This window comes from Symphalangus syndactylus, chromosome 18 (assembly GCF_028878055.3).
Source record: "Symphalangus syndactylus isolate Jambi chromosome 18, NHGRI_mSymSyn1-v2.1_pri, whole genome shotgun sequence".
NCBI lineage: Eukaryota > Metazoa > Chordata > Mammalia > Primates > Hylobatidae > Symphalangus > Symphalangus syndactylus.
The window spans coordinates 18,228,198-18,254,073 of record NC_072440.2 but is presented as its reverse complement, the minus strand read 5'-3'; the positions used below and the strand labels follow the sequence as shown (position 1 = coordinate 18,254,073).

General features: G+C 54.0%; 1 protein-coding gene across 5 annotated transcripts in view; it reads left to right on the top strand.

Annotated features, from left to right (window-relative positions):
* The window catches only part of ACO2 (aconitase 2), a 122,302-nt gene that overhangs the window by 95,736 nt on the left and 690 nt on the right, over window positions 1–25,876 (top strand). For all 5 annotated transcript variants that reach the window (XM_063622906.1, XM_063622909.1, XM_063622907.1 and 2 more), the window contains 15 exons: window positions 4,499–4,757; window positions 9,199–9,291; window positions 12,951–13,109; window positions 13,341–13,491; window positions 15,090–15,194; window positions 16,041–16,132; window positions 17,745–17,850; window positions 20,404–20,561; window positions 20,779–20,852; window positions 21,405–21,516; window positions 22,442–22,564; window positions 22,796–22,951; window positions 23,838–24,029; window positions 24,876–25,008; window positions 25,485–25,606. In XM_063622906.1, coding sequence (XP_063478976.1) covers window positions 4,499–4,757; window positions 9,199–9,291; window positions 12,951–13,109; window positions 13,341–13,491; window positions 15,090–15,194; window positions 16,041–16,132; window positions 17,745–17,850; window positions 20,404–20,561; window positions 20,779–20,852; window positions 21,405–21,516; window positions 22,442–22,564; window positions 22,796–22,951; window positions 23,838–24,029; window positions 24,876–25,008; window positions 25,485–25,606 — 2,035 coding nt within the window. The remainder of the gene's footprint in view (window positions 1–4,498; window positions 4,758–9,198; window positions 9,292–12,950; window positions 13,110–13,340; window positions 13,492–15,089; window positions 15,195–16,040; window positions 16,133–17,744; window positions 17,851–20,403; window positions 20,562–20,778; window positions 20,853–21,404; window positions 21,517–22,441; window positions 22,565–22,795; window positions 22,952–23,837; window positions 24,030–24,875; window positions 25,009–25,484; window positions 25,607–25,876) is intronic.

Below are 25,876 nucleotides of genomic sequence, written 5' to 3'. Positions count from 1 at the left end.
CATGTTAGCCAGGATGGTCTCAGTCTCCTGACCTTGTGATCCGCCCGCCTCAGTCTCCCAAAGTGCTGGGATGACAGGTGTGAGCCACCCACCTGGCCTGTTCTCTGTTTTCATTGTTGCCACAGAGCAGGTCTCAACAAGGTGGGGGGTGGTCAGTTTTGTCCCCTAGGGCCCATTTGGTGATGTCTAGAGATGTTTTTGGTTGTCATAAACTTGGCTGGGGTTGGGGCTTACTGTTACCCAATGGGTAACCAGGAATACTACCAAGCATCCTACAGCGCACAGGGCAGCCCCACAACAAAAGAATCCTCCAGCCCAAATAGGTTCATAGTGCCCTGGCTGAGAAACCCTGACATGGAGAAAGAGGGCAGAGGTGAGGTTATGCTAAAAAGAATTATATTCTAGCCAGGTGTGGTAGCCCATGCCTGTAATCCCGGCACTTTGGGAGGCCAAGGCAGGTGGATCACTTAAGATCAGGAGTTTGAGACCAGCCTGGCCAACATGGTGAAACACCGTGTCTACTAAAAATACAAAAAAATTAGTCAGGCATGGTGGCGAGCGCCTGTAATCCCAGCTACTCGGGAGGCTGAGGCAGGAGAACCACTTGAACCCAGGAGGTGGATGTTGCAGTGAGCTGAGACCACACCACAGCACTCCAGCCAGAGTGGTGTCTCTGGTGACAGAGGAAGAGACTCTGGCTCAAAAAATAAAAATAAAAAAAAAAGCATTCTATTCTAAGAATTTTTTAGAAGGCCTAGGGACTTGCTGGGCAACTTCTCTTCCACCTTGTGTCTCTAACAGAAGAGGTCTAAGTCTGTTCTTGAGAACTGGATCTGTGTCATCTGGAGAGCAGAGGGACAGATGGATACGAAGACCCATTTTGTCATCCTCATTTAATCCTCAGGGACATTTAATGATGAACCCATCCTAAAGCTTCAGCATTGTTGAGCTTTTTTATATAGCTTCAATCATTTGCTTCCAAGGTCTTGGGTTTTTAAGCCCAAGTGCTATTTTTTGTCTCCCTCGGGGCCCAGAAGGAGGGGCTGTGAGTCATTGCCCGTACACCAGCCTTGGTGGTGCTGCCGCAATCGGCGCAGGCTGTACCTCAGGCTAGTGCTATTTTTATTCATAGAGATGCTCAGAGTCTCCAGTTGCTCTGCTGTTGCCAGCAGATCCAGCACCTTAGGGAACTTTTTTTTTTTTTTTTTTGAGGTAGGGTCTTGCTCTGTTACCCAGGCTGGAGTGCAGTGGTTCGATCATGGCTCACTGCAGCCTTGACCTTCTGGGGTCAATCCATCCTCCCACCTCAGCCTTCCCAGTATCTGGGACTATAGGCACATGCCTCCATGCCTGGCTTCTTTTTATGTTTTTTTTTGTTTTTTGTTTTTTTTTTTTTTTTTTTGAGACGGAGTCTCGCTCTGTCACCCAGGCTGGAGTGCAGTGGCGCGATCTCGGCTCACTGCAAGCTCTGCCTCCCGGGTTCACGCCATTCTCCTGCCTCAGCCTCTCCGAGTAGCTGGGACTACAGGTGTCCGCCACCACGCCCGGCTAATATTTTGTATTTTTTTAGTAGAGACGGGGTTTCACTGTGTTAGCCAGGATGGTCTCGATCTCCTGACCTCGTGATCCGCCCGCCTTGGCCTCCCAAAGTGCTGGGATTACAGGCATGAGCCACCGCGCCCGGCCCTTTTTATGTTTTTTGTAGAGGTGGAGTTTTGCCATGTTGCCCAGGCTAGTCTCAAACTCCTGGACTCAAGTGATCTGTCCGCCTCGGCCTCCTAAGTGCTAGGATGACAATTGTGAGCCACCACACCCAGCCGGGAACTCTTACTTTGAAGAGGTTGGGTAAACTTGGGGGTGAGGGACTGGAACCTAGCTTGCAGAAGGAAGTCTCTCTGCCTTCTCAGCATGCATATTGATGATAACAATAATGATAACTGAGAAAGGACGAGGTGGCTCACACCTGTAATCCCAGCTCTTCCGGAAGATCATGTGAGCCTAGGAGTTCAAGACCAGCCTGGTCAATATAGTGAAAACCCATTTCTACAAAAATAAATAAATCAATAAATAAAATTAGCCAGTGTGGCGGTACATGCCTATAATCCCAGTTACTCAGAGGCTGAGGTGGGAGGATCGCTTGAGCCTGAAAGGTAGAGGCTGCAGTGAGCTACGACTGTGCCAGTACACACCAGCCTGGGTGACAGAACAAGAGCTGTCTCAAAATAATAATAATAATGAAAATGGAACATTCACCATGTGCCGGCCCCATTCCAGGTTCCAGTGTGGAGAGACCGGGTAGATTAGCGTCAGGAGCACAGCCATAGGGCCACACTGCTGCCTCTTCATGGTCCAGCTGTGCCCCTCACTGGCTTTCGTGGTCTGGAGCAAAGCTACTCTGTCCCTCTGTGCTGCAGCTTCCTCATCTGTGCTGTGAGGATAAAATGAGTTTTATACATGAAAATACTTAGGGTATTGCTGAGCTGAAAGTAAATGCTATGATAACACTGTTCTCTAGTGACAGAAAGCCAATCAGTGGTGGCAAAGGGGTGGGAGGGAGTTACCAAGGGGTGGGGAAACTCGAAGGAGAGATTGTGGTGCTGGTTTCACAGGTGTATACCGTGTCAAAACTTAGCAAATTGTGTACCTTAAATATGCAGTTTATTGTATGCCAATTATACCTCAATAAAGCTGTTTAAAAATGAAGCGCTATAGAAGTGGAAGCTGTTATCTCATCCCAGTGCAAGCCCTGGTATTTAGAGATGGGCTGCCTGAGCTGAGAAGAGCAGTTGCTTATCTTGTTAAATAGCAGCTTCAGTAATAGGTCAGGTTTGGGCTTTTTTGTTTTTTGTTTTTGTTTGTTTTTATTAGAGACAGCCCCTCGATCACGGCTCACTGCAGCCTTCATCTCCTGGGCTTAAGTGATCCTCCTGCCTCAGCCTCCTGCGTAGTTGGGACTACAGGCACGCATCACCCTGCCTGGCTCATTCTTTTTTTTTTTTTGAGATGGAGTCTTGCTCTGTTGCCCAGGCTGGAGTGCAGTGGTGCTATCTCAGCTCACTGCAAGCTCTGCCTCCCAGGTTCACGCCATTCTCCTGCCTCAGCCTCCTGAGTAGCTAGGACTACAGGTGCCCACCACCACACCCGGCTAAGTTTTTTGTATTATTAGTAGAGACAGGGTTTCACCGTGTTAGCCAGGATGGTCTTGATCTCCTGACCTCATGATCTGCCCGCCTCGACCTCCCAAAGTGCTGATATTACAGGCGTGAGCCACCACGCCTGCTCTCATTCTGTTTTTTATAGAGACAAGGTCTCACTCTGTTGCCCAGGCTGATCTTGAACTGGCCTCAAGTGATCCTCCTGCTTTGGTCTCCCAAAATGCTAGGATTACAGGCGTGAGCCACCACACCAGGCCCCCAGGTCAGGGTTAAACTCAGAGCTTCTGACTCCCAGTCTGAAACTTTTTTCTTGGCCTCAAACAATAGGACAGAGCCTGTCAGGTGTGGGTCCAACTGTGCTCTTCCCTAGGAAGGAAGTCTCAAGCTTGGCCTAGACTTTGAGAATTCTGGGGGGCAGAGCATGAGGTCCCAAAGGGGCTGTTGTGGCAGGCAGGGTGGCCACAACAGCCCCTTTGCTCTGTTGTGTGGGCGCAGCTGGGAGTCAGCCGGAACGTTGAGCCTGGTGGGGAGAGTGGACCTGCGCAGAGCTCAGTCTAGATGGCTGGGAGGCTTGTGGGGAGAAGACGGTTGAGTCCTAACAGGGCCGGACCCCAGGGCAGGTTTGGACTGCCATTTTGGCTCTGATGAGGAAGGGAGGGGTGGGGCCTCCGGGGAAATGGGGTCTAGGAAGAGGAGGAGCTGTGAGAGGCCAGTGGCAGTGACCGGGTCTCTGTTCTTGAAAACTGACAGATACTCCTGTCTATGTCTGGAGCTAATGGGCAAAGCCTTAGCGTCATAGTTGGGTAGCCAGGCATCCCAGGCCTGAGGTGTGGAGGGTTGTGGATGGCGGACAGGGTGGACAGGTGAAGGGGATGCTGGTCCTGATTCCCTGTGCCTTAGTGGGGCTGAGGGCACAGAGGGAAGTAGCGAAATCTAGCTGTGAACTTGGTCACTCTGCTGAGCCTGTTTCTTGGTTGTTGTTAAATGGCAGGAATGATGAGATATGCATGTTGCGGGGACTTAGTAGATAGTAGGAATTACGATGCTGGGAAAGCCAGGATCCTTTGAAAAGAACCAACGCTGCCCTCTTGTGATGTTGTCATTCACTTACTCATCAAGTAATTGTGGAGCACCTAACAAGTGCCAGGTGCTGCGGGAGGTGAGGAGGTCGTGCAGTGAGCAGGACCCAGCAGTCCCCACCCAAGTGGAACGTTGAGGTCCTGAGTTCAGGCTCCCTGTCCTTGGCCACTGTTGAGGTTGCCACATGGACTGAGAGGGAGAGGCAGGGCGGGAGGAGGCCGTGCAGTTGGCACCAGGCCACCCTTTTGCTCTTCTCCCCACAGATTGAACCGGCCGCTGACCCTCTCAGAGAAGATCGTGTATGGACACCTGGATGACCCGGCCAGCCAGGAAATTGAGCGGGGCAAGTCGTACCTGCGGCTGCGGCCGGACCGTGTGGCCATGCAGGATGCGACGGCCCAGATGGCCATGCTCCAGTTCATCAGCAGCGGGCTGCCCAAGGTGGCCGTGCCGTCCACCATCCACTGTGACCATCTGATTGAGGCCCAGGTTGGGGGTGAGAAAGACCTGCGCCGGGCCAAGGTGAGCGGAAGGTGGCCTTGGGGGCGGGCAGGTGGGCAAGACTGGGCGAGAGACCTCACTTTCACACTGGAGCAAACCAGGGCATCGCCTCCAAATTCTCACAACTCTTTGGATTTGTCTGCTTTTAAAACTTGATTTTGCTTTTTTCTCTTTCTAAAAATACCACTTGCTCATTATGTTAAAAAATACAAGGCCGGGCGTGGTGGCTCACGCTTGTAATCCCAGCACTTTGGGAGGCCGAGGCGGGCGGATCACGAGGTCAGGAGATCGAGACCACAGTGAAACCCCGTCTCTACTAAAAATACAAAAAATTAGCCAGGCATGCTGGCAGGCGCCTGTAGTCCCAGCTGCTCAGAGAGGCTGAGGCAGGAGAATGGCGTGAACCCGGGAGGCGGAACTTGCAGTGAGCCGAGATTGCGCCACTGCACTCCAGCCTGGGTGACAGAGCGAGACTCTGTCTCAAGGAAAAAAAAAAAAAAATACAGAGGAAGCCTAAAGAAAGTAAAAATCATCCTTGACCTTACCACACTGCAGGTCCTTTTTCCGTCCCGTTGGAAGATGATGTGGATCCTGCCAGGTGCTCTGGAAGGGGCCATGCAGGCCTCCCTGTCTGCCTAAGCAGTGAGGGGCGCATCTTAGCATAGTTTGCCAGCATCCCATTTGCACCCACTCCTGCTCTCCTCTGACCCTCCAAGGACCCTGTCCGGGAGGTAGGCGTGCTAGGGCCACTGTTTGTAAATTTGAGGCGGCAGTGGCATCATACTTGCGTTCTGTAATTAACATGAGGGCACGATTAGGGCTCAGTGCTGATCCTGGCTCCCACTCTGGTGCTCTCTCACTGAGGAGCCTCCTTTGGGGGCCATTCTTCTGTGAGTTTTGCTTAACTACATGGGGGTGGCTGTATGCCACGCTGAAGGCTTTTCCCCCACCCTTCTATGAAATCGAGTTCCTGCTTCTTCTCCCAGGCTCGGCTTGTGGGACCTTTGTGTCAGCCTGCTCTTGGCAACAGCGGGCCTCTCTCTCCCAGCTCTGGGCCTCCCCACTCTCTGGCCCCTGCAGTGGGAGTGGGTCCCCCTCACGGGGAGGGGCGTTGGCAGGAGCTGAATGCTGGCAGGGCTGCGGCCTGTGGGCATGTGATTGAAAGTGCTCCGGCTCCCGGGGTCAGCATGGCTCAAAGCCTCCCAGCCCCATGGGAAACACTCAGGGCGGCGCTCTCACTCAGGCCCTCTCTTCCACCATGGCCCCCTGGTGGTATCCTGGCTCCACAGTGGCTCTTTCCACTCAGCTGAAAGGACAGTCCTGCCTGCCGGCCGGCGGTTTCCCCATTAACAACAACACTGGTGGGGGTAATGTTACAGGAGCTCCCACAGTGCTGGGAGCTGCACATGGCCAGGAACGTGGGTCCTCTTCAGCCCTGGGGACAGCTGCTCACAGCAGGGCTACTACCTTCCGGGGCTGGCTTTCTGCTTGCTTTATGGGCTCAGAGTCAATCTTCTGGAGAAGAGACTCACAGTCAGAGGATTCAGAACTCATTCCCTCATGCGTTCAACAAATTGAACATTCTTTATGTGCCAGGCACTGGGCTAGGTACTGAGGTTCAGTGTGAACAAGTCAGGCAGGGGCCCTGCCTTCAGGGATCTGCTTGTGGGTGTGGACGCTAAACAATGGCCGAGGTAGGTAACTGCAGATCTGGGTATGTGTTAGGAAGGGAAAGTGCGGGACTTGGTCAGTATAAAAAAGAGGTCTAGCCGGGCGCGGTGGCTCACGCTTGTAATCCCAGCACTTTGGGAGGCCGAGGCGGGCGGATCACGAGGTCAGGAGATCGAGACCACAGTGAAACCCCGTCTCTACTAAAAATACAAAAAAATTAGCCGGGCGTGATGGCGGGCGCCTGTGGTCCCAGCTACTCGGAGGGGCTGAGGCAGGAGAATGGCGTGAACCCGGGAGGCGGAGCTTTCAGTGAGCCGAGATTGTGCCACTGCACTCCAGCCTGGGAGACAGAGCAAGACTCCGTCTCAAAAAAAAAAAAAAAAAAAAAAAAAAAAAAGTCTAATTTAGATGCTGGGGGAAAGAGAGAGTTTCTTTGAGGATGTGACAGATAACCTGGGGACTGAACATATGAGTTGCATTGACTGGAGGAAGAACATGCTAGAAAGAACAGCATTTGCAAAGGCCCTGGGGCAGGAAGAAACTTGATGCTTTTGTGGAAGTGAGAGGGGGCCTGTAGTGCTGGAGTTCTCTGTGTTTGGAAGAGCAGGTGGTATGAGGTGGGCAGGGGCAGCCAGGAACTCCAGGGCTGTGGGAACACTATGGTCACCATCCTCAGAGTCCTAGAACGGTTTAAGCGGGGAAAGAATATGGTCTTTTTTATTTTGAGACAGAGTTTTGCTCTATCCTCCAGGCTGGAGTACAGTGACACAATCTCGGCTCACTGCAATCTCAGCTCACTGCAACCTCCGCCTCCTGGGTTCAGGCGATTCTCATGCCTCAGCCTCCCGAGTAGCTGGGATTACAGGCACCCACCACCATACCTGGCTAATTTTCGTATTTTTACTAGAGACAGGGTTTCACCACGTTGGCCAGGCTGGTTTCAAACTCCTGACCTCAGGTGATCCACCCACCTCGGCCTCCCAAAGTGTTGGGATTACAGGCGTGAGCCACCACGCCCGGCCTAGAATACGGTCATTTTTACGTGTATTTGTAAAGTGTCCCTCTGGCTAAGGCTCAGAGAGGCAGTGACCTGTCTAGGGTCACAGAACAAGAGATGGATCCAAGCTGAGTCCAGGCTGAGACTCTGGCACCAGTCTGGGGTCCTCCCACACCCCTTCCTCACACTTAACACAGACGTATAGTCACATGCGCCCAGACACGACCACAAGTCACGTGCGCCCAGACACGACCACAGCCTGCTGTCCTGGATACCAATTTCATAAGTGACCGATTTGTAAATGAAAAATCCAGTGTATTAATTATTAATTGGAAAGAGACTGCTCTGGAAACCCACGTTCTTTGCCATTCTCTTACCTGGGGGAACCCAGTAGGCCTTCAGCGGATGCACACTGGTCTGGAGTCTCAGTGAAGGGGTGTGTGCTTTGATTGTATCTTATCAAGGGTCCGAGGGCACTGGCTGGGGTCCCTTCTCTGAAGCATCGCTCTCCCATGCCAGAGGTTGGCAGGTCCCATTTCCTAGTTCCTCCTTTGAGACTCAGTAGAGTCCACCAGAGTCCCACCCTTTTGTTACTGGGGTCAGTCTCACTGACCCCACACAGGGACCTCCCATGTCTTCCAGATAAATCCTGGCCTCACATCTGCTGTGCAGTGGGCCCTTACCTGTCCCTCAAGGAAGCTTCCTTCAGATTACAGGCAGGATGGCCACAGCCCGCGCCATCATTTCGTTTTGCCGAAACCTCCTTTTCAGAACTGGTCCATTCAACAGCCGTCCATCTGGGCCCATCAAACACATTACCAAGAATTCAGCACTTCCGACAGTCAGACACCAGTCCAGGGAGCTCTCTCAGGTGTCGTCTAAGTCTGGGATCTCCAGCAAGTTATTTCAAAAAAAAAGCCTCGGGGGCTTTTGTTTTGTTTTGTTTTGAGACAGGGTCTTGCCCTGTCGCTCAGGCTGGAGCGTAGTGGTACGATCTCAGCTCATTGCAGCCTTGAACTCCCGGGCTCAAGTGATCTTCCTGCCTCGGTCCCCAAGTAGCTGGGACCACAGGTGCACGGCTAATTTTTATTTATTTTATTCTTATTTTTATTTTTTGAGACAGTCTCGCTCTGTCTCCTAGGCTGGAGTGCAGTGGCACGATCTCGGCTCACTGCACCCTTTGTCTCCCAGGTTCAACCAATTCTCGTGCCTCAGCCTCCCGAGTAACTGGAATTACAGGTGTGTGCTACCACGCCTGGCTAATTTTTGTATTTTTAGTAGGGTTTCGCCATGTTGGCCAGGCTGGTCTTGAACTCCTGACCTCAAGTGATCTGCCTGCCTCAGCCTCCCAAAGTGTTGGGATTACAGGTGTGAGCCACTGCACCCAGCCACTGTGCCTAGGCCAGGGCCTGCCTCTGCACTGCTGGCCTCAGCTGGGGACTTGAGTGCCACAGGCACTCTTGGCAATTATTTAGACTAGTCCCTTCTCCAGATAAGGAAACTGAGACTCAGACCAGGGCAGGGACTTGTTCCAGACCCACCACCCTGGCCAGGTGTCACAGAACTGGGGCTCCATCTCTGTTCCCCTGTCTTTCTCTCTGGCACTGCTAGTGGAGACTGGGCCAACATCCAAGCTCTTTGGAATTATTTTTAGAAGGTCTTTAAGAGAGGGCCTATCTCCAGTGCCAGCATTTCAGAGTCAGAAGGGAGGCTGGTGGGGTGGGGAGGGCTTGGTGAGGGTCACCTGGACACAAACCATGTTGCTAACGCCCAATTATTGATTTGTCTCAATAGGACATCAACCAGGAAGTTTATAATTTCCTGGCAACTGCAGGTGCCAAATATGGCGTGGGCTTCTGGAAGCCTGGATCTGGAATCATTCACCAGGTAAAGCTGGGCTCGGCCTGCCATCCCAAGGGCCCAAGCCAGAGAGTATGTACCAGGCCTATGGGGGGAGGGGGTTCGAGGCCCAGGGGGGCTGAGGGGAACTGGATGACATCTCCATCAGCTCTTATGCTCTTCCTCCTTTGTTTTGAAACTGATTTTCATTATGTCATTATACATTCTCATCTTCTGGGTGAGAAGTTAAAATAATCCCTCCTAACCACCCAGGTAACCAGCATTTTAAGTGCGACATGTTTCTTTCCACATTGTCTTCGGGGCGTGTACTCAAGCATTTCTATTCCCATAAACTCTCATACAGAACATGGTATTATTTTGTTTTTTTTCCACAAGTGTCACCCCTTGTAGCATGTGTCACTGATATTTGATGAGCCCATACTGTGTGTCAGGTACTAGGCTGAGCACTTGAAAGATACTCGCCATGCCCTGTGAAGTAGGTGCTTTTACTGTCCACACCCTACAGAGGAGGCAGCTGAGGCACAGAGATGTTAATGTTCTTGCCCAGGGACACCTAGCTGGCTTACTGTGGAGCCAGGACCTGTGGGCAGGAGGGCTGGTCTGGAGCGAGTGCCCCATGCCACCGTGCTGCTCTGCCGCCTCCCTCGCCCCCAGAGCTCTTTCTGCTTCTGCACGTGGCGCTCGGATTTCTTTTTGGCTCCTTCATGGTGTTCTGTAGGGTGGAGGTACCATAGGTCACATGGCCATGTCAGCCAGGGGCTCTTCTGAGGTGTCCCAAGGATGGATCTTCTTTTGGTGGACAGTTGGACAGTTTTGTCTCTGGAAGTGCAAGTGTGAACGTGTATATTCTGGGGAGGTGGGTGCTTCTCTTTCTTCCAAGGGTACTGTTAGGGACCACTGACCTAGTTTGTGTCCATTTACATCCACCCTGTATGTATGAAACCTGCCTCTTCGCATCTTTACAATGTGGCCCTTCCCTCCACCTCCATCCCAGACCTCACTGTCCGGGCCTCCTCAGGATGTGCTGAGTCAGGCTGTAAGCTGACCCCACATGGGCTCCCAGCACTGCCCCGCTCTGAAACCAGAGCCAGCAGGGGATCACTCCTCTGCCCTGCCCAACCGTCACTCTTGCCAGGAAGGGGCTGTGTGGAATGGCTGTTTGCAGCGGCCTGTGGGGACTAGAAAGCCCCTCTCTGCAGCAGGGTTAGGGAGTCAGGTGGACCCAGCCTTGGCCTTCTGTTACAAAGGGCACTGCAATGTGGGTGTCTCCCTTTCTACCTCAGTACAAATGCCCAGGCCTTTATGGCAGCTCCTGGGCCAAAGTTTGGAACCGTGAGTGATGGCAGTTCACATCTGCCACCGGCTAGCTGCTAAGCATACAGCCTCGTGTGTTTGTTTCTTTAAAAAGAAAATGCCCAGGGGCCATGGGAGTACTTTGCAGCTTTACTTTCTTCCAGCCTTGATGTCACCTTGTCAGCAGCCTCAGTCTACTAGGTCCAACCCAAACCTGAACCCCTTTCCCTCCAGGAAGTGCCCTGGCCCCACTTGGCCCGCAGACCTTCCTCCACATCACAGCTTTCTGGTTCCTCTGCGGAGCCTCCCCGGCCCTCCCCGTGCCTGGCACAGTGGCTTCCAGTGGGATCCTCTCTGGGATCTCTTCACATTATGTTCCCAGCGTCTGCCAAGTGCTTTCTGCACTGGATCATGTGCTCTGTGGGGACAGGGACTGTGGCTTATTTATTCTTCTCTAGCTCTGGGTTTGGGACCAGGTCAGTACAGAATAGGTCCTTAATGTATGTGTGTGTTGTGTGGATGGATGGCTGAATTTCCAGGTGTAGTTCTAGGCATTAGTCCTCCTTCCCAGCCCTCACCCCCATCTGTCCAGCCACACCCACAGACTGGGGAGCTCACTGTCACGGCCAGTGTCATCATGGCACCTTCTGCAGTCCTCATGTCTGCCTGACCTCTCCCCCTGGATGTGGACCACATGTGTCTACACTGTGTAGACCACCCCGAATTCTGTGTGCCCAGCCTTCATGGATCCAACTTTTACAACTTTGAGGCTCTTTTTTTTTTTTTTTGAGACGGAGTCTCGCTCTTTCGCCCAGCCCGGAGTGCAATGGCGCAGTCTCGGCTCACTGCAAGCTCCGCCTCCCGGGTTCACGCCATTCTCCTGCCTCAGCCCCCCGAGTAGCTGGGACTACAGGCGCCCGCCACTGCGCCCGGCTAATTTTTTGTATTTTTAGTAGAGACGGGGTTTCACCGTGTTAACCAGGATGGTCTCGATCTCCTGACCTCGTGATCCGCCCGCCTCGGCCTCCCAAAGTGCTGGGATTACAGGCGTGAGCCACCGCGCCCGACCAACTTTGAGGCTCTTTAGGGATGTACTAGTCTTAAATCCTTGTACATGGCAGAATTGGCCAGTTCTTCCCAGCCAGGTCTTCCCTCTGCATCCCCAAGAGATGAGACTCTTTGGACCTTAGAGTCTGTTGGGCAGATGCTTGTCCGGAGGCAGAGGCCCTGGGGTTTCTGTAAGATTTCTGGGAGCATTGGTGGGTCCTGAGAGTTCACAGAGCCTGTCACACCTCTCATCTTATGTGTTCTTCCCCACATCCCCGGGTGGGGCACTAACTCCATCTGACTGATGAGCGGCAGAACCTCAGGTGAAGGCTCTTGCTGCAAAACAATAAATAAAAATGTTGCTTCCCCCAGGCACTATTCTGTGCCTCATGGACAGGATCTCATCCAGTCATCAGTGAACCAATGATGTGAGCACGATTGTTAGCTATTTCTTGATAGGGAAACTGAGCTTGGAGAGAAGTGACTTGTCCATGGTCCCACAACAACTAGTAGATGGTGGGGCCAGACCTCAGACCCCCACGCAGGACGCCTGGCTCAGGGCTTGCTAGGCAGTGTCCTGCAGCCTCAGGGGGCCGGCGCCTTAGAGGTGCCTGGTGCCTGGGCCGCACTTGGGTGTTCAGCCTATACCTCTGCTGCCTTTCTTACCAAATGTTTTGGGGGAAGTGCTCCCCCTGGCTGGGAGGAGCGCCTCAGTGAAGGGAGTACTGTGAAATGGGACAGGTGATGAGGCAGGGTGGCATCGGGCCTTGAACAAGTCACATGGGTTCTCAGAGCCACCTCCAGATGCTGAAGTGGATGAGGCATCACCTATTCTTTGCAGTTGAGGAAAAGTTCATAGCTTTGTGCACCCACTGGGGCCCCAGGACTTCTTCCTCAGGGGTCCTGTGGGGCTGGAGCCAGCTCCTGGAAGAATCGCCAACCCTGATGAGAAGCCAGGTGGGGACGCTCCACACCCAGGATGAGGCCGGGCCCGGGCCCATCACAGGACAGTTTCTTTGGTTCTTGTCACATCCTGGGGTCATGGTGGTGTGGGTGTTTGGTTACTATGCTACAAATGAGGAAACTGAGGCATGGGGCGGCATTCAAAGGCCCAAGACATATAGCAGGAACTATCAGAGCTATTTAAGAGCCCAGGCCACCTGTCTCCCAAGGCTCCGGCTCTTCTTGGCCACCCTGGAGACGGCCTGGATTAAATGGGGCTGCTCCCACCAGTTCCATCCTGGGAGAGTGGCTGGACGTGGTTGGGAGGCCCCGGGTCAGTGGGGCCATTTTGTGGTATTCTCAGCTGAGGGCTTCTAAATATAACATCTTGGATTATTTTTCAGATTATTCTGGAAAACTATGCATACCCTGGTGTTCTTCTGATTGGCACTGACTCCCACACCCCCAATGGTGGTGGCCTTGGGGGCATCTGCATTGGAGTTGGGGGTGCCGATGCTGTGGATGTCATGGCTGGGATCCCCTGGGAGCTGAAGTGCCCCAAGGTGAGGATGGGGAGGGACTCATTCTGGGCTGCCTGTGGGGTGGTGGTTGGTGGGGATCAACGGGAGACGGTGGGACCCAGGAGGGAAAAGGGAACAAGTTAGACTCGAATCTTCTGGGAGGGAGGCAAAGACCAATAAGCAGCAATGGGAATGGCAGCAGGCCCATCCTGACTTCGTGGCTGGCACAGGCACACAGGGCCTCTGACCGCTGCCTCGCCCCCTCCTGTCCAGGTGATTGGCGTGAAGCTGACAGGCTCTCTCTCCGGTTGGTCCTCACCCAAAGATGTGATCCTGAAGGTGGCAGGCATCCTCACGGTGAAAGGTGGCACAGGTGCAATCATGGAATACCACGGGCCTGGTGTAGACTCCATCTCCTGCACTGGTGAGGAAGGCGGCCAGGCGATGTGGCCCCTACCCTGTGCTGGGCCTGATGGGTCTCCAGTTGGGAGTAGAAGCGGTGAATGGCCTTCACTTAAGAATCTGTCTGTTCCGTTTGGGGACTTGGGATAGACAGAGGTAGAAGGAAAATTGGAGACAGCATTAGAGATTGTCTAGTCCACACCCTCATTAAACAGATGAAGAGATTGAGATACCCGTCAAGGCTGCGGGTAACTTCCTGTGGCCACACACAGGAGCCAAGACAGCTTCTGCTGCTGGGCCCAGGCCATAGCACTAGGCCACCTTGGGTGATCTAGACGAATCCAGAGAGGACAGAGGCAGTGGTGGGAATGGGCAGAGCCAGGGCTTCATTCATGAAGCAGCCGCAGGCCCACATCCTCCCTTGGCTGAAGTTCAAGCCTCACTCACTTCTCTTGGATTAGAGATCGGTGCCTGTCTGCCTCCAAGACCAGGTAGGAGCCAGCTGCTCCCTGCCTGTCACTCCTGGTGACCTGGCCTCGATGCCTGGCCCTCAGAAATCCAGGGAGACTTGGAACAGTCCAGACTTCCCAGGTACCTGCCTGGGCTCCCCAGCAGCCCTGCAGAACTCTGGTTCCCCTGCAGTGATGGGGGTTCACTCCTGCCATGGGACTGCTCAGTCGGGACGTTGGTAACAGGCCCATACCTCGGTCCTAGTGGCTCCTGAGGCAGGTGGCCTGGTAGCAGCTGCAGTACCTGTGAGCCCCACCAGTTCTGTGACGCTTTGTGGTCCAGACAGTGTGTATCATTTCAGTTTTTTTTTGTTTTTGTTTTTTGAGATGGAGTCTAACTCTGTCGCCCAGGCTGGAATGCAGTGGTGCAATCTCGGCTCACTACAACCTCCGCCTCCTGGGTTCAAGCAATTCTCCGGCCTCAGCCTCCTGAGTAGCTGGGATTACAGGTGTGTACCATGATGCCCAGCTAATTTTTTTGTATTTTTTTTTTTTAGTAGAGACGGGGTTTCACCATGTTGGCCAGGCTGGTCTCAAACTCCTGACCTCAGGTGATCCACCCACCTCGGCCTCCATCACTGGAAAACTTGAGACACAGAAAAATGTCTCCACCATGGTATGGCTGAAGGAGGGCGGGCCACCAGGCAGACAGACCAAGATCCGAATGCCACCATCTACCTTTATGTGCTTTATGGCATGACCTTGAATCTCTCTGAGCCAGTTCCTCCCCTGCCAAAAAGAATAGCAACTGGGCAGTGTCTGGTCAGGTCAGCCTACAGTACGTGGTGCCTGTTCAGTCTCTTGAGCGACAGTCAGGCCCCAAGCTCGCAGCTCAGTGTGTGGGGGCTGTATCTTCACCTGAGTCCTCTTCATTCTACCCAGCAGCCACCCTGAGCTGCAGCCCTGAGCTCTGATCCCCATGGCCTCCCCTCACTGGCCCAGGTTTTACCCAGGGCCTCAAGGGATGAGTCGGCCTGCTGTCCCCACATCTCTCTGAGTGGGGGGAGAAGCAATGCAGCTCCCTGGTGTGAAGATGCAGGTGGCCGTGTAGCAGGTGCGTGGGACCCTGGCCTGGCCACCAGCCAATGCCCGGGGCTCTGTTGCTCCACAGGCATGGCGACAATCTGCAACATGGGTGCAGAAATTGGGGCCACCACTTCCGTGTTCCCTTACAACCACAGGATGAAGAAGTACCTGAGCAAGACCGGCCGGGCAGGTGAGCTGGCAGGGGCAGGTCCGTGTGGGCGGGACAGTCACATGCCCGCTCCTCCCCAAGACAGCTACGCCTTTCCCTGTCGGGCAGGAGTCCTTAACCCAGGTCTCCAGACAGGCGTCCGAGGCTCTGAGAAAGCCCTGAAGAGGTGCAATATGTTTCTGAGTAGAGTGTCTGGAGCTCTCTCCAGCTTCTCAAAGGGCCTGGTGTCTGAGTTCAAGATAGCCCCACCTCAGGATGGGCATTTCATTTTCCCTGGAAGGTGGCTGAATGCCTGCCCTTCTCGGCCTGGTCCCTGCTGCCCCCCACAGGAAACTCCGGACACGACAGGGATCGCTTCTGTTGATAATTCCTGACCTAGCAGGGGAACTTTTGGAAGGAGAACCACTTTCCCAGCCTCCCCTGACAACTTCCCTAAGGCTCTAGCCTGGCTTCTTTGGAGCTCAGAGGGCATTGGCACCTGTGAAGGGTGGTGCTTTGCGGGAGTGAATGAGGAGCCAGAGACCAGGGGCCATGGGGAGAGCCATAAGCACGTGGAATCCTTGGAAGGCTCTTCCCTTTCCTTATTGAGTGACTGCTTCTTCAAAACCCAGCTGTTCACTTCCAGAACACCTTCCCCAGCTCTGAACCTTAGCTGGTGCTCCTCCTCTGTGTCTCTGTGTCCTTGACAGCTCCTGCACTAGGGTGTGAGCTCTGTAAGGGCAGGGACAGCAGCCTTGGTTTCTTCATTGGCCTAGTCAGTGCCCAAGGCGGGCCTGGTGTTTGGCAGGTGCTCAGGTGGGTGGTGAGTGAACTCTAAAGAACAGTTGCTGTTTCACGTGCTCCATCCCCATCCCTTGTTGATTTCAGACATTGCCAATCTAGCTGATGAATTCAAGGATCACTTGGTGCCTGACCCTGGCTGCCATTATGACCAACTAATTGAAATTAACCTCAGTGAGGTGAGGAGACAATTAATTGGGTTCAAAAAGTTTCTGAGAGTAGTGGGGAGCAGGGTGGGTCCTGCCTAAATACTCATTGAGGGCCGGGCGGTGGCTCACAGCTGTAATCCCAGCACTTTGGGAGGCCAAGGTGGGTGGGTCAGTTGAGGTCAGCAGTTCAAGACCAGCCTGTCTAACATAGTGAAACCCTATCTCTACCAAAAAAAAAAAAAAAAAAATACCAAAATTAGCTGGGCATAGTGCCATGTGCCTATAATCCCAGCTACTCAGGAGGCTGGAGCAAGAGAATCGCTTGAACCCGGGACGCAGAGGTTGCAGTCAGCCAAGATCGCACCACTGCACTCCAGCCTGGGCGACAGAGCGACACTGTCTCAAAAACAAAACAAAAAAAACCTCAGGGTGACTCGTGGGCCCCTGGGTCCCCAGTGTTCCTGCAAACTGCTTCCTGAAGCAGCCTGGAGCAGGGGGTGGGGAGGGAGGAGACACAGCTACGGGGAGAGCAGAGGTAGCTCTGGCTGCTGAACCAGAAGTAGATGTCAGTTTGCCACCAGCTCAGCTTTAGGAGAAGCCAAGGTTTCACCCTGAAGGGTTTTTGTTATCTGAGTTCAGAGGGCAAATCCCAGCAGGGTTAGGCACCCTGAGACCCACAGATCAGAGCAGGTGTTTGCAGAGCCAGAGGAAGGGCAGGCTAGAGGATCCTGTCTGCAGGAGTTCACACCTCGGCTCTGCCACTTAAGTTGTGTGGCCTTGGTCACGCACTTAGCCTCTGTAGGCCCCTTGCTCCATCACGTGTGGAACCTACAGCAGTCATGAGGATTGAATGAATTCATATAACTAACACTGATGGAGGTTTACTGCATGCTGGGCACATAGCTGAGTGCCTCACATTTACTGATGATTATGACATGTAAAGCATCTGGCCTTAAGTCCGTTTTTGTCATAAGATTCCAAAAGCAGCCGGGTGCGGTGGCTCACGCCTGTAATCCCAGCACTTTGGGAGGCCGAGGCGGGCGGATCACGAGGTCAGGAGATTGAGACCATCCTGGCTAACGTGATGAAACCCCGTCTCTTACTAAAAAAAATACAAAAAAATTAGATGTGGTGGCGGGCGCCTGTAGTCCCAGCTACTTGGGAGGCTGAGGCAGAAGAATGGTGTGAACCTGGGAGGCGGAGGCTGCAGTGAGCCAAGATCGCGCCACTGCACTCCAGCCTGGGCAACAGAGCAAGACTCCGTCTGGAAAAAAAAAAAAAAAAAAAAAAAAAGATTCCAAAAGCAACATCGAATGGGAGATAATGAACTTAGGAAGCTGACAGCCTTGATCATTCCATGCCTCTGCTGTCTCCTAGCTGTGTGACTTCGAGCACAGCATGTCACTTCTGAGCTTCAGTTCCTTCATCTGCAGAGCAGAGCTGAGCCCAGCCTTGCAGGGCTGGAGGGAGCCTGGGAGTGGGTGTGTGCAGAGCCAACTGCTCAGTTCTTCCCTGTGATGAGGTTTCAGTCAAGAGAAAGTCGTTGGCCTCTCTGTGGGGACGTGCTGAGGCAGTGAAAGAGGCTGTCCCCACTTCAAGGTTTCTTCCCTCCTCTCTTCTCCTTTCATGTTTGTTTCTTCAGCTGAAGCCACACATCAATGGGCCCTTCACCCCTGACCTGGCTCACCCTGTGGCAGAAGTGGGCAAGGTGGCAGAGAAGGAAGGATGGCCTCTGGACATCCGAGTGGGTAAGCACCTTCCACCCCATCTGTTTAGCAGGTCTCAGGGCCAGTGGCTCTGCCCAGGGCTGTAGACAATCACCTATGCCTACTGTGTGGCACTTTCTAAGGTGGGCAGTTTCTGAAATGGGTTTATTATTGAAAAATTACTTTTTCGGCCAGAAGTGGTGGCTCATGCTTGAAATCCCAGCATTTTGGGAGGCCAAGGCAGATGGATTACTTGAGTTTAGGGGTTCAAGACCAGCCTGGGCAACATGGAAAAACCCTGTCTCTTAAAAGAAAATGCAAAAATTGGCCGGGCGGGGTGGCTCACGCCTGTAATCCCAGCACTTTGGGAGGCCAAGACGGGTGGATCATGAGGTCAGCAGATTGAGACCATCCTGGCTAACACGGTGAAACCCCATCTCTACTAAAAATACAAAAAATTAGCTGGGGGTGGTGGCATGCGCCTGTAGTCCCAGTTACTTGGGAGGCTGAGGCAGGAGAATCGCTTGAATTCGGGAGGCAGAGGTTGCAATGAACCAAGATTGTGCCACTGCACTCCAGCCTGGGCGACACAGCAAGCCTCTGTCTCAGAAAAAAAAAAAAAAAAAAATTGGCCAAGTGTGGAGGCACATGCCTATAGTCCTAGCTACTCAGGAGGCTAAGGTGGGAGGATCACTTGAGTCCTGGAGGTCAAGGCTGCAGTGAGCCGAGATGGTACCACTGCATTCCAGCCGGGGCAATAGAGGCAAACTCAAAACTGCAGACTCAGGCAACAGAGCCTGTCTCCAAAAAAAAAAAAAGAGAGAAAAGAAAAATTACTTTTTCTTGGCAGAAAAGAAAAATACGTTTATTGTAGAGAATATTCACAATCAAGAAGAATTTTTAAAACTCCTAATCTCAACCCCCAGCCAGGAGCAAGCTCTTAGGAGCTCTTGGAGAGGTGTGCTGTGTTTCTGTGTATTGTGTGCATAGATTTCTCTGTTTTACATTTTATATCACCCTTGCTGCTTTATGTGACTTTTCATGGTTTACACATGCAGACATCCTGGCATGCCAGTCACTGGCATCCGCTGCTGCTGGGTACAGTGTGGCTGTGAAGAGCGTGGAGCCTGGAGCCAGATGGCCTGGGCCTGAATCCTGGCTCTGCCACCTAATAGCTGAGTGACCCTGAGCAAACTACTTCACTGTCTACGTGTGGGTTCCCCATCTGTAAAACAGGAGTCATGATCGTACTGACACCTTTGAAGGTGGTGTTGGGCCTATTGCTGCTATCACCAATGAGAAAAATAAATAAAAAATAAAGTTGTCTGGAGAAGTGACAAATTAATATGTGAAAAGAGGTTTCTATACTGTCTGGCCAAAAATAAGGGCAATATAATATGTTCGCCCTTACTCATTGAAGTAATTTTAAGAAAAGTCTTTGGTGGTTTAATAATTAGAAAGTAAATTACTAAATTAATAAAAGAAACTATCTTGGCTGGTTGCATTGGCTTTCGCCTGTAATCCCAACACTTTTTTTTTTTTTTTATTTTTTTTGAGACATAGTCTCGCTCTGTCACCCAGGCTGGAGTGCAGTGGCGCAATCTCGGCTCACTGCAGCCTCCGCCTCCGAGGTTCAAGCAATTCTTCTGCCTCAGCCTCCTGAGTAGCTGGGACTACAGGCACCCGCCATCATGCCTGGCTAATTTTTGTATTTTTAGTAGAGACGGGGTTTCACCGTGTTAGCCAGGCTAGTCTGGAACCCCTGACCTCAAGTGATCTGCCTGCCTCGGCCTCTCAAAGTTGTGGGATTACAGGTGTGAGCCACCGTGCCTGGCCAATCTCAACATTTTGAGAGGCTGAGGCAGGAGGATCATTTGATCCCAGGAGTTCAAGACCAGCCTGGGCAACATGGTGAGACTTTCCCTCTACAAAAACAATTTATTTAATTAGCCAGGTGTGGTGGTACTCACCTGTGGGTCCCAGCTACTCAGGAGGTTGAGGTAGGAGGAGTTGCTTGAGCCCCAGGAGTTAGAGACTGCAGTGAGCAAGCCATGACTGTTCCCTTGCACTCCAGCCTGGGCAACAGAGCAAGACCCTATCTCAACAACAACAACAAAAAGAGACTGTCTATACAGACAATGCGATGTTATTCAGGTTTTATAGACTTTTTAAAAAGAACTCTTATTGCCCTAATTATAAAACAATCTTTAAAACCCCCAAAATATTAGAACGTATAAAAGAAAATTAGCATCTCCTGTCAGCCCCAGCCATCAAGGATGGCTGTTCATACGTTTGTATGAGCCCTCTGACGTGCCTACACATGTACATGATATTGCTATAAAAGGGGTCATAGTACTAATGTGTTCAGCGTCATGGCCAATGGCTACAGCATCTTTCTTCAAATGATGCCAAGTCATGAGTAGCCTGTCCTTTATTGTTGGATATTTCGGTTGCTTGCAACTGGTCTCTGTTAAAAAAGTCTCTGGCCCAGCCCAGATGGTGAACTCTTTTGGCCAAGTCTAGATAATTTGAGGTCATGTGGAGACCTCTGCTGTCTCCTCCTGACCCTTAACCCCACCACCCACAATGCACCAGGTCTAATTGGTAGCTGCACCAATTCAAGCTATGAAGATATGGGGCGCTCAGCAGCTGTGGCCAAGCAGGCACTGGCCCATGGCCTCAAGTGCAAGTCCCAGTTCACCATCACTCCAGGTTCCGAGCAGATCCGCGCCACCATTGAGCGGGACGGCTATGTGAGTGCCCATATCCCCCTGCCCATCTCCCCCACCCCATGCTGAGTAATGCCTCCAGGTGGCACAAGCCCACAGGCCTGTTGGGCCGGGGCTAGGGCAGGTCCCAGTGGCTGCCCTGGGGTTCCAGTACAGCACTTCGTCCTGCAGCCACCAAATCACCCCTTCCCATCAGACTCTCACCTGCCCTTGACATTCTGTCTTCCTCTCTCCGTGGCAGGCACAGATCTTGAGGGATCTGGGTGGCATCGTCCTGGCCAATGCTTGTGGCCCCTGCATTGGCCAGTGGGACAGGTAAGAGGCACATCTTTTGACAGGACAGCCCCTTGTGCACAGGGTACGGAGCCCCAGAAGTTGGAGGCGGGATTATTGGGGTGGAGAGAAGAGACTCCAGCCAAGGTCTGTAGCTCCAGGGACTCCTGCCCATTAGAAGCCTCTGGCAGACATGCCTGGGAAGTGGGGCTGGGTGAGGAAGGGCCCTGCAGAGGCACTGGGGGGCCACTTGGCTGAAGCCTAGGCTGGCAGGAGGAAGCCAGCGCAGCCTCACCCTAGTAGACACAGCAGGAGCCGTTTGGGAGGAGGCAGTGGCCCCAGGTCAGGAAACTCAGGCCTTGACCAAGGCCTTGCCTCTGGCTTACGTGTGGTTGCAGGCTGGGCCCAGTGATCCTGAGGTTCCCTTCTGCTCTGCACGTGGCCCAAGGAGGAGGCAACCCTGGCAGGGCCTCTTCATTTTCCCTCGGTAGGAGCTAGGCTGGGCTGTGCCACAGGAACCCAGCTTGTCTGTCCTCGGGACAGGCCAGGTAACAAGACCGGATATCCCTAACCCCGTTCCCTCTGACCTGGCAGGAAGGACATCAAGAAGGGGGAGAAGAACACAATCGTCACCTCCTACAACAGGAACTTCACGGGCCGCAACGACGCGAACCCCGAGACCCATGCCTTCGTCACGTCCCCAGAGGTGAGACCACCCAGCTGTGCACGAGCCTGGGACGGCCTCTGGGGGCCCCTGGCGGGTCAGAGGAGGAGGCAGGAGGAGATGGGGACTGGGGCCAGGTTTGGCATCGCAGGACAGGGGTCATCCAAGTGGTAGCCGGGAGCCACAGGCCTTCCCAGCCCTAGGCGCAGGCTTGGTGCTTCCTGCCTGGGGCTCCCTGGGTCGTGGGATTATGAGATTATTTATACAGTGGTTTGTGCTTATGAGCATGGAATTTGGAATCTCACTCACTGCCTAGGACGCATCCCAGCCCTGCCTCTAACTCGCTGTATGAGTGTGGCCAAGTCACTTACCTTCTCTGTGTCCCCGTAATCCTTGGGATTACCTGGGAAAGTGTGTGGGACACATGCAGTTTCCGACCCCAGGTAGGAATTCCACAAAAGGGAGGCCTTTGCCATTGTTCCTGTGGTCAGAGTGAGCCTTGCCCTTGGCGGTATTCAGCCCTGGCCGTGACTGGCACATAGCCAGGCTCTCTTGACTTGGTTGTTTATCTGTGTGTTCTACAAATACTTCTTGCTACATGGGTGAAGGAATGGCCCCTTCCATGTTTTTAGTGTCCTCCGCACTGAGCAGCTTTGCATCATAGCAGCATTTCTGCGCCAGGGCTCCCACTCCCTCCAGGATAGCTGTGAGGAGAGAGGACAGCACTGCCGGTCCGGCCCTGCAGGGATGGGAGAGGCCACACTGCCCTTGGCTTCCTGAGTCCTCTGCAGGCCCAAGGCCCCGTGGTCCCAAAGATCATCCTGCAGCTCTGGCCTCTGAGGAACACAGCAGTCTGGGGAGGAAATTTCCTGGGTTCCTTTCTCAGTTTTGGTCTAGGCTTCTGGTAGGTGCAGGAGACAGGAGTGGTGATTGGTGCTGACCAACAAACTGGCCACCTCCACTTCAGATTGTCACAGCCCTGGCCATTGCGGGAACCCTCAAGTTCAACCCAGAGACTGACTACCTGACGGGCACGGATGGCAAGAAGTTCAAGCTGGAGGCTCCGGATGCAGATGAGCTTCCCAAAGTGGTGGGCACCCACGCCCCCTGCGGGGGCTCTGCTGGTTGTTGTGAGGCCACAGCACTTCCTTCTCAACCTCATAGCACCTCCTGTGCAGGCAGGGAGGGCACTGCTAGTGAGAAGGAAGCAGCTCTGTTCCCTGGGAGGGGAGGTGGGGCCCGGGAAAACTTGCCTTCTGAGAGTCTGTCCTTGTGGGAACTGAGGACTCAGCACCCCACGCATCCCCATTCCCTGCTGCAGGAGTTTGACCCAGGGCAGGACACCTACCAGCACCCACCCAAGGACAGCAGCGGGCAGCATGTGGACGTGAGCCCCACCAGCCAGCGCCTGCAGCTCTTGGAGCCTTTTGACAAGTGGGATGGCAAGGACCTGGAGGACCTGCAGATCCTCATCAAGGTCAGCAGCATGGAGACGGCAGGACAGCCCCACCCTGCCAGGGCCCCTGGTCCCCTGAGCATCAGGAAGGGCCATAAACCTAGAGGAAGTGAGCAAACAGTCAAGACGCAGGTGGGAGATGGAAGGGAGGTTTGGCTGCAGAGCAGAAAGGGTATTGCAGTCCAGCGTTCCTCTTCTCTGTGGCCCCGAACTGGGCAGAGCTAGATCTGGCCAGCCTCCGTCTGCGGCCCTCAGCCATCCAGCAGCAGCTGATCAGAGCCACCTCCAGTGGGTGTGGGCAGGTGAATACAGCTCAGGCTGGGCTGGGACGGTGTGTGTGATTGCACAGCAGGCTCCACACCTGGCATGTCCACACAGGCTCTGGAAGCCATGGACGACTCCTGCCCCCACGGTTGGGCACCCGTGGATATGGGATGGCCTGTGTTTGGCACTGACCAAAAACAAGCCTTTTTGGTGTGGCCAGAGGCCTCCAATCTGTGTCAGATATTAATTTATGCTGCTTATTAAGGGGTCTCCAGGCACCCCTGTGACAGAAGAGACTAATCAGTCATCAGCCAGGACCCAGGCATGTCCTGGGCTCCTGTGTCCGGCATGAGATCTGTGGCTGATCTTGCAGCCGAGGCCTGAAGGGTGAGCGAACATTGACCTGTCCTGACTTTGGGTGGCCTCTGCCCCATAAGGGAGACTGAGCAGCCAGAGGCCTTTGAGGGGATGAGTGATGGCCTGGCCTGAGCCCATGTGGCCTTAGGGTGGAAGCACCAGGACCACAGAACAGGTGTCTAAAGCCTTGCCTGCCTCTCACCCCTGCTGCCTGCCTCTGGAGAGCTTGTCATCCACCCCTCCAGGGCCATGCCCTGACCTCTGTCCTCTCTACTTACCACCCAAGGTCAAAGGGAAGTGTACCACTGACCACATCTCGGCTGCTGGCCCCTGGCTCAAGTTCCGTGGGCACTTGGATAACATCTCCAACAACCTGCTCATTGGTGCCATCAACATTGAAAATGGCAAGGCCAACTCTGTGCGCAATGCCGTCACTCAGGAGTTTGGCCCCGTCCCTGACACTGCCCGCTACTACAAGGTGGGTCAGAGTTGATGGGGGCAATGCCAGTGGTCACTCCTGAAGGGGCCCGGAAGGCAGGTGCAGGGAGGACTTTAGGGGAGTGGAAACTGGGAAGGAGGCCGACCAAGCCCAAAGGGGGCTGCTGTGGAAGGGAGGAGAGGCCTGCAGCCCCTCCCCGTGGCTGAGAGGGCATGAGGCCCAGGTCCAGTGATACAGCTGGGTCCCTGCACCAGGGAGTTAGAGCAGTGCTCACGAGATATCTGGCCTTAGACCAAGACAAGGAAGGGGGCCGACTCGGGAAGTCAGAGGCCAACAAGCTCAGAGAGGGAGCTACGCGGGGCCTCGCAATGAGCGGGCAGAGAGGGTCTGAGGCCAGTGTCAGGGTCTGAGGTGACTGGACTTTTTCTGCTTTGAGAAACGAACAGAACGAGGGCTGAACCCAACCAAGTCCTGGCCCAGCCGGGTGAGAGGACTCTGGCACCCCCTGGTGGCTGGGTGGGGTAGAGAGTGCTCCCAGGAAGGGGGTGCCTTGAGCTTCACAGATGCATGTTGTGTGGGGCCCGGAGGCTGTCCGTCTCACCCAACCTCCCTCCACACACACCTGCCTCCCTGCCAAGCACCAATGGGTGGGTTCTGTCTTCTTTGCCACTGCAGACAACCACGCGCCTCTGGGCCTTGTTTGGGTCTCATTCACCCAGGCTTCACTTGCCCTTAGGCAGCAGGTGAGGAAAGGCCCCTCTAGCCCCTTTACCGGGAGCCTCAGGATGCCCAGGTGCCAGGTGGGTGAGGCCAGGCAGGTAGGGCTAGACAGGTGGGGACGGTGCCCTCCTCTGCCTTATAACCTTACCCCCGCTTGCCTGACAGAAACATGGCATCAGGTGGGTGGTGATTGGAGACGAGAACTACGGCGAGGGCTCCAGCCGGGAGCATGCAGCTCTGGAGCCTCGCCACCTTGGGGGCCGGGCCATCATCACCAAGAGCTTTGCCAGGATCCACGGTGAGCTGGAGTCTACCCGGGCCATCCTCATCCCATCCCTAGTGATCAAGGTCACTCGCCCTGCCCGTGGCTGAGTTGGGCCTGGTTCTAGGCTGTGTCCACTGCAGCCCACAGGCCTGTGAGTCTCTTGTCCCTTAGGCTCACACAGTGCACATCTGACGCTCAGCTTCCCGGCTTCCCGCAGGCCCTGCTTCCAGGCTTGTAGATCTGAGCCACTGAGATCTAGGGCATGTGCCAGAGGGTTCTTTCTGATCATGAATGTGCAGCAGGAAGGCCTCACAGACCTCAGCACCAGCGCACACTTGCTAGGGGTGCCCCTAGTGAAAGGGAGCAGACCAGGGCCCCGTAGTCACTGCCCGGGCGTTGTCCCAGGCAGCAGGATTAGGCGCATCTCCCAGAGCCCCACATGGGTTCAGAAAATGAAGCTCTCCAGGCTAGTCAGGCTCCCTGATGACCGAATGCCACCTGCCTTCCAGAGACCAACCTGAAGAAACAGGGCCTGCTGCCTCTGACCTTCGCTGACCCAGCTGACTACAACAAGATTCACCCTGTGGACAAGCTGACCATTCAGGGCCTGAAGGACTTCACCCCTGGCAAGGTTAGGGGCCCGGGTCCCCATGAGGTGGTGGGGTAAGGGGCAGCCACCTTGTTTCTCCTCCTGCACTGGCCCCAGGGTAGCTTCTCCCAGGAGGCTTCATTCCAGCTGGAAAGGCCCCCAGTTCTCCAGGTGGCCCCACAGAGAAAGCAAAGTGCCTTCTCAGAGTTGGGCGTTGGGGTCAGCCTGGGGCCCTCCCACCTCCCCAACCTCCCTTTACTCACCAGGACTTGGCACTCAGAGGACAGCCCACCCACTGCAGGACCCTCTGGT